Source organism: Rhamphochromis sp. 'chilingali' (assembly GCF_963969265.1).
Source record: "Rhamphochromis sp. 'chilingali' genome assembly, chromosome: 1".
Lineage (NCBI taxonomy): Eukaryota > Metazoa > Chordata > Actinopteri > Cichliformes > Cichlidae > Rhamphochromis > Rhamphochromis sp. 'chilingali'.
This window is the reverse complement of record NC_137929.1, coordinates 5,776,423-5,790,000: the sequence shown is the minus strand read 5'-3', so window position 1 is coordinate 5,790,000 and position 13,578 is coordinate 5,776,423. Positions and strand designations below refer to the sequence as shown.

The 13,578-nt window shown below is 44.2% G+C and overlaps 1 protein-coding gene across 1 annotated transcript in view; it reads right to left on the bottom strand.

Annotated features, from left to right (window-relative positions):
• Positions 1-13,030, bottom strand: part of LOC308399214 (protein NLRC3-like) — an 18,237-nt gene extending 5,207 nt beyond the window's left edge. The window contains exons 1-5 of the mRNA XM_080886319.1: positions 12,969-13,030; positions 12,625-12,811; positions 10,696-12,496; positions 9,613-9,786; positions 8,798-8,971 (exon numbers count right to left, since the gene is read on the bottom strand). Of these exons, the coding sequence (XP_080742445.1) occupies positions 8,798-8,971; positions 9,613-9,786; positions 10,696-12,496; positions 12,625-12,811; positions 12,969-12,971 (2,339 nt within the window). The 5' untranslated portion in view covers positions 12,972-13,030. The remainder of the gene's footprint in view (positions 1-8,797; positions 8,972-9,612; positions 9,787-10,695; positions 12,497-12,624; positions 12,812-12,968) is intronic.
• Between the last annotated feature and the right edge of the window lie 548 nt (positions 13,031-13,578).

Here is a 13,578-nt window from a genome sequence, read left to right as displayed (position 1 = left end):
GCCCAGCTCCCAATGTATGTCCGTGGTGTTGATGACAGTTTTGAAGTGATGGAGGAGCTGCTCACAGTAATTCCAATGCATGGCCAGACCACCGCTCAGCAGATATTTACAAGCTGTGTGATGCCATTGAGAATGTTGGTTTGCCATGGAAGAGGTTTGTTGGAATAACAACAGATGGAGCGCCATCAATGACAGGGAGGAAACATGGACTGGTGGCACAAAACAAACTGGAAGAGGAAGGCGTGGAGGAGGCCATTGCTCTGCACTGCATCATCCATCAGCAGGTCCTTTGCAGCAAATGCCTGAAGTTTGACAATGTGATGTCTATTGTTGTGAAATGCATCAACCAAATCAGATCCAGGGGCTTAAAGCACCGAAGGTTCTGTGCTTTTTTAGAGGAAATGGAGTCAGAATATGGGGATGTGCTCGACTTCACTGAGGTACGTTGGCTCAGCAGGGGAAATGTATTAAAGAGACTTTTTGAGTTGAGAGCAGAAGTGAAGCCTTCATGGAGAAGGATGGAGTTAGTGTTCCTGTGCTAACTGATCCCAAATGGCTCATGGACTCAGCTTTTCTTGTTGATATGACACATGAGCTTAATGTACTGAACAAGACGTTACAAGGCCAGGGGCAACTTGTCAGTGCTGCCTATGACAACGTGAGAGCATTCTCCACAAAACTGGCGCTCTGGAAAGCTCAGCTCTCTCAGACAAACCTTTGCCACTTCCCAGCATGCAAGGCACTCGTGGATGCAGGCACACCATTCAGTGCTGACGAGTATGTTGATGTCATTTTGAGGCTACAGGAGGAATTTGATCACAGATTTGCTGACTTCAAGACACACAGAGCCACCTTTCACATTTTTGCGGACCCCTTCTCCTTCGATGTGCAAGATGCCCCTTCTGTGCTTCAAATGGAGCTCATTGAGCTGCAGTGCAACTCTGAACTCAAAGCAAAGTTCAGGGAGGTGAGTGGAAAAGCAGACAAGCTTGGACAATTTTTGAGAGACTTGAGCCCTAGTTTCCCTCGGCTTTCCCGAATGTTCAAGTGGACCATGTGCCTTTTTGGTAGCACATACTTGTGCCAAAAGCTCTTCTCCACTTTGAACTTCAATAAGTCCAAGTACAGGTCCAGACTTACGGATGATCATCTTCAAGACATACTGAGGGTCGCAACTGCTTCCTCCCTCAGGCCAAATCTGGCTCGGCTATGCGAGAGGAAACGCTGCCAGGTCTCTAGCAGCAAGGAGTAGGCAAGAGAAGCCATGTTCAGAAGAACAGTTCATTTTCTACAGTGTTCCATTCATGTTCAGAAGAAGGTTATAGAACTGTTAATACAGACATTTCAATCTAAACACAGCAGATATAGAAGACTGAAAGATACACACAAGTTCACTGACTAAAAATATCTTATTATTATTTTATTTATGTATTACAGATTGAGTTATTTTCTTATTAATTCTTAATTTGTTTATTCATTTTTCATATTTTGTGTTAAAAAATAAAAATAAAGAGATTTGAGAAGATTGGAATTTTTTAACCATGCCTTTCTTGTGGAAAACCTAATGCGGCCCAGCCTCACCCAGACTCTGCCTGCAGCGGCCCCCAGCTAAATTGAGTTTGAGACCCCTGTTCTACACCATAAATCAGTAAGAGAGGGTACGACCTCTCTCATGGCCCCAAGTGGTGTGTGCATGCCAGAGCACTCTGGAAGGCACACAGAGTCTTTACAGACTACTCAGGATCAAACCTCTATCATTATGCAATCGATTATACAACTCTAAGCATATATGAGTAAATATTTCTAAGCATAAATGACAATCAACAATATAAACCTTACAGCTGGTTTTAATAACAGAATTCATTTGTTTCTCAAATGAGAAAGAGCTATCGAGAAACACTCCTAAATCTTTAGTTCTGAACTTTTCCAGTGGGCCAAGGTCGACATTATCTGCTAATGCTAAATAGGCTGCCGTTATTAACTAATGCTAATTTGATGTGAATTAGCATTATGCACTAATGCTAACACTTTTTAACAATGTGAGTAGCTAATGCTAACACTATTTCCCTTAACTTCATAACAATGTGAACGGCTAATGCTAACACTCTTTTTCCTAGCATTACAACATCTGAGCTGCTAATGCTAAGTAGGCTGCCATTAGCACCTACGTCTAATTTAAGGCAAATATGCATTAGAACCTAATGCTCATATCGTTTTCCTTTGCTTTATAGCAATGTGAGCAGCTACTGCTAAATAGCATTAGCTAATAACAGCAGTCTAATTTAATGCAAGTTAGCATCATTTGTATTATGACGATGTGAGGAGTTAATGCTAAGTATGCTGCCATTAGTGGCTAATTCTAATTAGGGGTGAATAATTATTACAAGCTAATGCTAATATCGTTTTCTCTTCCCTTTTAACAATGTGAGCAGCTAGTGCTAGGTAGGCTGAAGCTAGCCGCTAATGCTAAAGCTAAAGATAATTTGATGTGAATTAGCATTACATTAGTGAAGAGTTAATGCTAAGTAGACTGCCATAGGCAGGTAATGCTAATTTTAGGTGAATAGGAATTGGCAGCTAATGCTAATACCATATTTTCTTGCTTTAACCCTTTAAAACTGGTCAGAGTGGGCACACTCCGTTTTGTGCAACTATTTTTAAATCCCGGTAGCACTGTAACCACGTGAGCTAGCGCAATAATTTTTTTTGCATATGAAACCTGAGGAGTTGTACTTACATCTTATGCCATCAGCTTGTCCTAGGTTACAGTTTCCTTCCACATATGCTTAGGACTCATATTGCACTGCTGGAAATAGTTTATTTTGATGCATATGCTGTTATTTTGCAAATTTGCAGTATAATATTCATTTTTGTTTTTCCTGCAGTATATAAAAATTGGTGTATTTCAAAAATAAAACTATGAAGGCACTCAAAATAAATTTCCTGTGGTGGGAAACTATTTTGTGCAACTTTTTTGTATTTACAGTTTTGAGGGATAAGCCTCTTAAATTTTTCTAACTAGAAATATATGTTAAAAAAACAAAAACGATTTTCAATTTTTTTGTAGTTTATTGCACTTTTTTGCAATTTATGTAATTACTATGTACTTAATACATACATATTATTAAAATTTAGTCTGTAATGGTTGTATTGATGTATAGTAACTTGAAATGCTCCCAAAAATGGCTCTACAGCATGTAAAAATATAATATAAGCTCTGGCAGACTTGGTTCTATGGTAGGTCTTAAAGGGTTAAATCAATATCAGTAGCTAATCCGATTGCTCAGTCTGACGTCAGGTGAAGTCATTTTTATGCATTTAAGAGCTGTGTTGAATTCAACATTACAAACTGAACATTAGAACTACCCTCTTCTCCAGGATTTTCCTGATTTAACATTTCAATATGATTCATTTTTGTTCTCTACACCTGCCGTCATCACTTCAATTATTCCCACTGTGGATTTGATCATATTGTTTGCCCAGCATCTCTACATTTTCCCATCCATACTACCTGTAGCTCATTAACACTATTAATACTGGAAACTGCTGTTGAAGCCTGATGGTGACACTTTCTGGTGAAGAAGTGAATTGCAGTAACAGGACTGGCTGGCTTATGATACACTGGACATTTCCAGCGCTTTGTTTTCTCTGCTCACAGACAACACAGATACACGCATGTATATACAGCCCACGTCCAGCTATGCATGCACTCCTGCTGCTCCATTTCTATAGAGAATAAACAACGTAACACAATCATTCTCCATTGTTTTCACTCAACCAGCTGCATTTAATGAAGGAGTTTGAATTTACTTTACAAAAACTGCTGTTGTTTCCTGTCTGCATTCATGTTCTTAACAGTACTCCACACATTCTTAACTGGTGTAGTTCTTCCTAAAGTACTGCAGTATTCCTGCCAGTACATCCTCTTAGTTTTCCTAACTGTTTCCTCTGATGCTCGTTGCTATTCTTTCCTCAATGCAAATTCATGCTAAGCTCCTTCATATCCATCCCTGTTTCTAAACCTGTAATAATTGCTTTAATGTGTCTTTGGCCTAATTATGAGTCTGTCCACATGTTTTTAGTTCCCCACTTGCTTTGGTTTCTTAGCTCTGATTTTCTGAAATTTATCCTTGAAATCATTTACTGGCATCTCTCCCTCTCACTCCCACTTATCCACTTTTCTTGTTTTTTACTTATTTTTTGCTCTGGTTTACATCCCAAAATCCTCTAGTCTTATAGTATACGACAGCGGATCACTTGTAAACATCGGTGCCAAGGTTGCACATCTAATCTTGGACACTTTTAAACCTGACCCTTCCTGGCCGCCAGAGATTCTACGCGGCGCGGAGAACAACAAGGGACGGGCCGCTCATCCGAGGCGCAGAACAAAGAAGCACCGGGGAAAACGCGCTGGTATTAGGAACAGACTGAGACAGCAGGCGCATCGCGCACCACTGCCCAGTATCCTACTGGCCAATGTACAATCCATGGAGAACAAGCTCGATGACCTAAGAGCAAGGGTCACCTTCCAACGTGACATGAGGGACTGCAACATTCTGTGCTTCACGGAGACATGGCTGACCCCCACCGTGCCGGACCAGGCCGTAACTCTGTCGGATTCATTCTTTGTGCTCCGCGCGGACAGAACGGCAGAGTCGAACAAAACCAAAGGTGGAGGAGTGTGTTTCATGGTAAACAGAAAGTGGTGTGATGCCAGGAGCATTTCTACTCTCTCCAGCGGCTGCTCACCACATCTGGAGTTCCTGAGCATTAAGTGCCGCCCTTTCTATCTGCCCCGTGAGTTCACCTCAGTCATCGCCACGGTGGTCTACATCCCACTCCAAGCGGACACAGGTATGGCTTTGTCCGAATTACATGATGTGCTAAGCTTGCTTCAAAACAAGGACCCGAGCGCAGCCCTCATTGTAGCAGGAGACTTTAACAAAGCGAACCTCAGACAAGTCATGCCAAACTTTTACCAGCATGTCTCGTGTCCAACGAGAGGGGATCGGATTTTGGATCACTGCTACACGCCATACAAGCAGGGCTACACAGCTGTCTCACACCCGGCTTTTGGGAAGTCTGACCACAACGCCATCTTCCTCATTCCCCAGTATAAACAAAGCATACGGAGGGAAGACGTGACCACGAGGGAGGTGAAACGGTGGACTGCCCAATCAGAAGCTACGCTACAGGACGCACTCAACGACGTCGACTGGGACATGTTCAGAGCATGCGCAGTCGACATCAACGAGTTTACGGAAGTAGCAGTATGCTTCGTCAATATGCTAGCGGAGGAGATTATCCCCACTGTGAGAGTCACCACATTCCCAAACCAGAAACCGTGGATTGACAGATCGATCCGCACTGCAGTAAACGCCAGGACCGCCTCCTAGAACGCGGGTCTCGCCACTGGCGATATGAGCGCCTACAAAGCGGCCTCATATGGCGTGCGGCGCGCGGTGAGAGATGCCAAACGCTGGTACCGGGAACGTGTGGAGTCCCGCTTCCACCAGGGAGTATGTGGCACGGACTATGCACCATTACGGACTACAAAGCCAGGGACACTGCGCCGATCAACGCTGACTCTGCATTCACCAACGAGCTGAATCGGTTCTACGCCCGTTTCGAGGTTAGCCAGGCGGCTAATGCTATCTACCGCCTGACTACCGAGGACAGTGACGTCATCAGCGAGAGACCGGTGACCAGCATCGCGGAGCATGACGTCCGAGCGGCACTGAGGAGAGTGAACACAAGGAAAGCGGCAGGGCCAGACGGCATCACCGGCCGTCTGCTGCGCTGCTGTGCTGACCAGCTAGCAGGTGTGTTCACTTACATCTTCAACGTGTCCCTGGTGAAGTCTGTGGTCCCCACATGCTTCAAAAGATCCACCATCATCCCTGTGCCCAAGAACAGCAAACCCTCATCCCTGAACGATTACCGGCCAGTTGCACGGACCTCGGTAGTAATGAAGGTGTTTGAGAGGCTGCTGAAGAACATCATCTCCTCCTCCATCCCAGACACCACAGATCCGCTGCAGTTCGCCTACAGATCCAACAGATCCACAGAGGATGCCTGTGGCTGCCGTCAGCAGCACTTATGCAATTTAAGACAATTTTATGGTTCAAGTTACAATGAATAAGTGAAATACTTTATTGTTAATATATGTGTGTGATGTAATGTATGTTGTTGGTTGGAAATACATTTAAAAAGGGTTTACAGAATGTTTCCGGGGCGGAACCAATGTTTAGTCTGTTGTTTGAGGTCGACGGTATATTCTGGTACACGCTACACTCGGTAGAGCGCAGCATGCTTTCGTCTCTCTCTGGTGGTGGTAGAGACATGTAGACGCATGCAACGGAGTGTCCGACTATGGGAAAGAGTGACACTACAAGAAGCGTTTTCATTAACCCCTGCAAGTTAATGCGGCCAATGAGGTATGCAATTTGTATATGTTGTGATAGAAAATAAGATGTTTGTTTGTGATAGAGCGAGCGAATTTATGGTAACCACGTGTATATGTTAGCATTTTGTAAAGGTCAAATTGTGAGCATTTATGTTGTTTAATAATGTACTTTATTGTTTATTCTCTATGAGAACAATGTACGGTGGAAATTGATTATTTTATGTTGTTGTACAGTTCTCACGGCATCGTTACAGCATCTCTGGTGGCATCGTTGGTGGCGCCCGTGTGCAATAAATGCCAGTAAATCAAGAACGCCTTGTGTTCGTTTTTCAACTTGGAGGGAGTTACAATGCCATCGCCCACGTCCTACACACCACTCTCAGCCACGTGGACAAGAAACAGGGTAACTATGTGCAAATGCTGTTTGTTGATTACAGTTCAGCGTTTAACACAATAGTGCCCTGCAGACTGTTCACAAAGCTCAGGGATCTGGGACTTAACAGCCGTCTGTGTGCATGGGTGTTGGACTTCCTCACTGGCAGAACTCAGGTGGTGAGGGTGGGCAGGTGCTTCTCCAACAGCATCACCATCAACACAGGAGCACCTCAGGGATGTGTCCTCTCGCCACTGCTCTACTCCCTCTACACTTCAGACTGTGTGGCCACCCATGGCTCCAACACCATTGTGAAGTTTGCTGACGACACAGTGGTGTTGGGTGCCATCTCCAACAACGATGAGGCGGCCTACATGGATGAAGTGAAGAATCTGGCATCGTGGTGCCAGGACAACCACCTCCAGCTGAACGTCAGCAAGACAAAGGAGCTGGTGGTGGACTTCAGAAGGGGTCAGCACAGAGACTACAAGCCCATTATCATCAATGGAGCTCCAGTGGAGAGGGTGCAGTCCTTCAAGTATCTTGGTGTCCACATCTCCTCAGACCTGACATGGGCTGCCCACATTCAGGTCCAGACCAAAAAGGCTAGGCAGCGCCTGTATCACCTACGACAACTGAGGAAGTTCAGGGTCTCTCCAAAGATCCTCAGGATTTTCTATACAGGCGCTGTGGAGAGCATCCTCACAGAGAACATGACATCGTGGTTCGGGAACAGCTGTGTGAAGGACCAAAAAGCTCTCCAGAGAGTGATCCGTACAGCAGAACGCTGCTGCAGGATTGCTCTCCCCCCGCTTCAGGACACCTACACCAGGAGATGCCGGACTAGAACATCTGTGCCGAGTATAACCTGGAAGTCCCGAGGTCAAAATGGGAGATGCCCCCAAGGGTGGTGGAGAATGACCGAGCTAAGATCCTGTGGGACTTCCAGATACAGACGGACAAAATGGTGGTGGCTAACCAACCGGACATAGTGGTGGTAGACAAACAGAAGAAGACGGCCGTAGTGATCGATGTAGTGGTTCCGAATGACAGCAATATCAGGAAGAAGGAACACGAGAAGCTGGAGAAATACCAAGGGCTCAGAGAAGAGCTCGAGAGGATGTGGAGGGTGAAGGTAATGGTGGTCCCCGTGGTAATCGGAGCACTAGGTGCGGTGACTCCCAAGCTAGGCGAGTGGCTCCAGCAGATCCCGGGAATAACATCGGAGATCTCTGTCCAGAAGAGCGCAGTCCTGGGAACAGCTAAGATACTGCGCAGGACCCTCAAGCTCCCAGGCCTCTGGTAGAGGACCCGAGCTTGAAGGATAAACCGCCCGCAGGGGCGTGCTGGGTGTTTATATATATATATATATATATATATATATATATATATATATATATATATATATATATATATAATGTTCTTCTTCTACACCCCCCCCCCCCCCCCCCAATTTTTGCACATGTCGAGGAGCGTGTCAGGCTACATTTCACTGTGTGTTATACTTGTATAACTATGCATGTGACAAATAAAGAGCCTTGAACCTTGAACTATCCCCAGAACACCAGAATATTCATCTCCTGGCCTCTTTACATTTTCTCCAATCATCCCTGTTTCTAGAGTCTCGCCCCATCTGCAGGCAGTCCAAAAGAAACTGCCTCTGCCATTTTCTTCTTATTAATCTTTGATTTTTCTCTTCACTTTCTCCATTGGGTCTTCTTAGACGCACTTTCCAGAAAGCAGCAACATTTTTTGTGCCCCATTTTTCAAATTGTGCATCTTACTTCAGCTTAATATGTTTCCTGTTTTGTTTTTACACAGGTCATGTGAAAGAAATCCTACCAGAGACTCGACAAAGCTGAACTGAAAGACAGCACGGGCAATAAATCAGAGCAGCACAGAACTTAAGCACACATATATAAGGTGATTTAACAAATCATGTCTGTTGTAAATGAGTAAGCCATTTATCGACCTGACTCAGGTTTTAAAATTATCATCAGAAAAGACTGAATCCTGACCTGAGAATCCCAAGTGTACACTTTGGACTCTCCACTGCAGAAAACAGAAGCTTCAGTCCTGAATCCTGCAGGTTGTTGTTACCCAGATCCAGCTCTGTCAGACGGGAGGACTGGGAGCTCAGGACTGAGGACAGAGCTTCACAGCTTCTGTCTGACAGGTTACAGCCACTCAGTCTGAAGAAAGGATGACAAGAAGACATGAAACACTTGTGTTAAAGTATTCATGGTGCCATGAGGAGCTACTACATTTACAATATTTCAACACTGTTTCAGGACATGCTGGAATCCTTATTGCCTCATGTTACAAAAGACAAATGTGGCAGTTTACTGTGACTTGCATGGATTCATTAAAAAAACAAAACATACGACATTCTCGCCTGAAAATATGTTAAAAGTTTATTTTGTGACCCAGAAACAGTAATAAGAGCAATATTAAAACTAAGTAGCTGCAGCCATTGTTGGAAACTGGAATTGGCTGGGCCACGCTATGAATTCTGGGATATGGTTTTTCTATTTTGTTTTCCTGGTGGAAAATCAGGAGAATTCCAGGAGAATGGTGGCTCCGGGAGATTTTCGGGAGGGGCACTGAAATTCAGGATTCTCCCGGAAAAATCGGGAGGGTTGGCATGTATGTTTTCAGGACATGCTGGAATCCTTATTGCCTCATGTTACAAAAGTCAAATGTGGCAGTTTACTGTGACTTGCATGGATTCATTAAAAAAACAAAACATACACACAATGTAAATTTTTTCCAAATGAAATTGATTAAATGATGTTAATTGATGAAAAAAAAAATCGATATCGCTTGATCTGACCTCAGCGTTTCCAGTTTGCAGTATTGACTCTTCATCCCAGCAGACAGAAGCTTCACTCCTGAATCCTGCAGGTTGTTGTTACCCAGGTCCAGCTCTGTCAGATGGGAGGACTGGGAGCTCAGGGCTGAGGACAGAGCTTCACAGCTTCTGTCTGACAGGTTACAGCCACTCAGTCTGAAATCAAGGTGGAAGGGAGACAAGATCAACCAAACAAATCAGAGCTTTATTGCTTTTTTGTTGTTTTTAAGCAGAAATCAGTGAGGTGCTGGTAGATTCTGTTCTTTTGGTTTATTACCCAACAACACACACATACACTAATATTTGTGACTTTTGTAATAGTAGCATTTACAATGCAAAGCAACAGCGATCACAGATTGAAGGGGCCTGAATAAAACTACAATGCAGGGATTTTTAAGATGACCCGTTCTTCCAATTTCCAACAACAGATTTCTCCAACCTTACAGTTAAAAATAATTCTTTATCTCATACTGAATCTTGGTGCACCTCCCCCAGTTTATTAAAATGAAGAGGTGCTGAAGTTGCTGTAAGTGATGTGTGATGCCACTGATTTCCTTCCTGATCCAATACAAAGTAAAATTCAGGCTGGTATCTGCGATACTGATGAAAACTATTCCTTCAGAATCAATACAAGACATAAGAAAATATGATGTTTTGTATAACATAAAAAGCCTGAATTTTAAAATATTCAGTTAATAATCAAAAACAGATGTGACTGAAAATAATAAAACTGAGAAACATTTCATGGCCATTCGATCCTTTTACAACCATTGCAAGAGCTTGGTTGGCATAGCCGGCAATACGTTGGATAGTAATAAGTCCGGTGGGTGATGGGCTCCACCAGGGCTGCCCTTTGTCACTGATTCTGTTCATAAATTTTATGTTTAAAGGCTGTATCAAAAGTTCATTCAAGTTACAATATTGTGGTCAAAAGTTCTCCTTTTTTCTTTTATACTATACAACTACGCTGTCTCATGGTTTTAGGACATGGATCTGTCATGGAAGAAATCTATGACCACTTTTAATCAACATTTTAAAAATAAACATGATCACATATTTACTCACAGAGCTTTGTTGGAGGCTTTGACCACTGGCAGCATTCTCAGAAGAGCCTCCTCTGAAGCAGAGTATTTCTGCAGGTCAAACACATCCAGATCTTCTTCTGATGACAGTAAGATGAAGACCAGAGCTGACCACTGAGCAGGAGACAGTTTATCTGTGGAGAGACGTCCTGATCTCAGGGACTGTTGGATCTCCTCCACTAGAGAACGATCATTCAGTTCATTCAGACAGTGGAACAGATTGATGCTTTTCTCTGCAGACAGATTCTCACTGAGCTTCTTCTTGATGTGCTGAACTGTTTTCTTATTGGTCTGTGAGCTACTTCCTGTCTGTGTCAGCAGACCTCGTAGGAGAGTCTGATTGGTCTGCAGTGAAAGACCCAGGAGGAAGCGGAGGAACAAGTCCAGGTGTCCATTTGGACTCTGTAAGGCCTTGTTCACAGCACTCTGGTGGAGAGATTGAAGTTTTGGTTTGTTAAATAATTTAGATTTCTTGGAGGTTGTTTGTTTGTCTTCCAGCAGATTGAGTCCAGAGTTGATGAAGGTCAGATGGACATGAAGAGCAGCCAGAAACTCCTGAACACTCAGATGGATGAAGCAGAACACCTTGTCCTGGTACAGTCCTCTCTCCTCTTTAAAGATCTGTGTGAACACTCCTGAGTACACTGAGGCTGCTCTGATATCGATGCCACACTCTGTCAGGTCTGATTCATAGAAGATCAGGTTTCCTTTCTGCAGCTGATCAAAAGCCAGTTTTCCCAGAGACTCCATCATCTTCCTGCTCTCTGGACTCCAGTGTGGATCTGTCTCAGCTCCTCCATCATACTTGACCTTCTTCACTTTGGCCTGAACCACCAGGAAGTGGATGTACATCTCAGTCAGGGTCTTGGGCAGCTGTCCTCCCTCTCTGGTTTCCAGCACATCCTCCAGAACTGTAGCAGTGATCCAGCAGAAGACTGGGATGTGGCACATGATGTGGAGGCTTCGTGATGTCTTGATGTGGGAGATGATCCTGCTGGCCTGCTCCTCATCTCTGAATCTCTTCCTGAAGTACTCCTCCTTCTGTGGGTCAGTGAACCCTCTGACCTCTGTCACCATGCCAACACAGTCAGGAGGGATCTGATTGGCTGCTGCAGGTCGTGTGGTTATCCAGAGGCGAGCAGAGGGAAGCAGTTTCCCCCTGATGAGGTTTATCAGCAGCACATCCACTGAGGTGGACTTTCTAGGGTCAGTTAGGATTGTAGTTTTGTGGAAGTCCAGAGGAAGTCGACACTCATCCAGACCATCAAAGATGAACACAACCTGGAAGTCTTCAAAGCTGCAGATTCCTGCTTCTTTGGTTTCAGTAAAGAAGTGATGAACAAGTCCCACCAAGCTGAACTTTTCCTCTTTCAGCACATTCAGCTCTCTGAAAGTGAATGGAAATATGAACTGGATGTCCTGGTTGGCTTTGTCTTCAGCCCAGTCCAGGCTGTATTTCTGTGTTAAGACTGTTTTCCCAATGCCAGCCACTCCCTTTGTCAGCACTGTTCTGATTGGTTCATCTCTTCCAGGTGAGGCTTTAAAGATGTCTTCTTGTCTGATGGTTGTTTCTGGTCTGTCTGGTTTCCTGGATGCTGTTTCAATCTGTCTGACCTCATGTTCATCATTGACCTCTGCAGTCCCTCCCTCTGTGATGTAGAGCTCTGTGTAGATCTGATTCAGGAGGGTTGGGTTTCCTGCTTTAGCGATGCCCTCAAAGACACACTGGAACTTCTTCTTCAGGGTGGATTTAAGGTTACGATGACAAACTGGAGCTTGAAGCTCTGAATGAGAAGAAAAATAAACACTCAATTCCAAAAAGAACTAATCTTTAAAACATGTTGCTCCATCTTCCATCTCTGGAAAATGTTCATTTATCCAGCAGCTTAAATCTTTAGATAAATCCTCTTACTGCTCTGCAGACGGTCAGCCAGCTCCTCCTGCTTCATTCTCCTCAGGAAGTCCACTGTGATCTTCACAAACGCCTCTCTGCTGCTGCTCCTCTGACTCTCTAAGCATTCTGGGTAATCTGGACTCAGAACCTTCTGGATCTTCTTCAGCTCGTTCTTCACAAAAGTGATGATGTTGTCCTCCAGCAGCTGGAACAGAATATTTATGAATGAGCCAGAGTGAAATCATGGAGCCAAACATCAGATCCATGTTGGACACACTGACGATCCACTGGTCTACAAAGAGCAGCATGGAGATGACTGTGAACAGAACAGATGTAACAGTAGTTGTTGTACATGTACAGACCATAAATATGGAGTCCAGCTGTGTTTGATGCTGCTGGGCAGACTGACCACTGGGAACCTCTGAGCTCTGCTGCTCCACTCTGTGGAGGAACCATGAAGGATTAGATCAACACAGGATAAAGATCCAGGAGTTTCTGCTCAAATAACTTCATCTGAATCAAGTCTGTCAAGTTTTAAACTCTCAGATTGTGAACATATCAGTAATTTTCAGTCTGTTTTCATGGACGTCCTTTCAGTGGTGATGTCAGGGATGATTTTGAAGAAGCTCATCAAACTGAACCATCAGCAGATCACTGCTCCAAAACCAGAACATGATCCGAGTCTCCCTCCACCACCAGAACACCAGCTTTACTAACGTGGTAGATCAGTGTAGTACAGATCAATAACTGATGAGTCATTTGATCAAAATCACTGAGTGCTTCACGTCTGACCCTCTGATGCTTCTGATAGGTTTGTAGCATAAACCTATTCGCTGGAACGTTAAGGACAATCTGCTACACAGCAAAAAGCAAGACTCAAGGCACCAAAGTTCTCTGGTTTACTCATGCATGAGGGAGACCTGGCTGGAGCCAAGTGTCGTTCCACCACTTGACCACCATCAGACTCTCAGC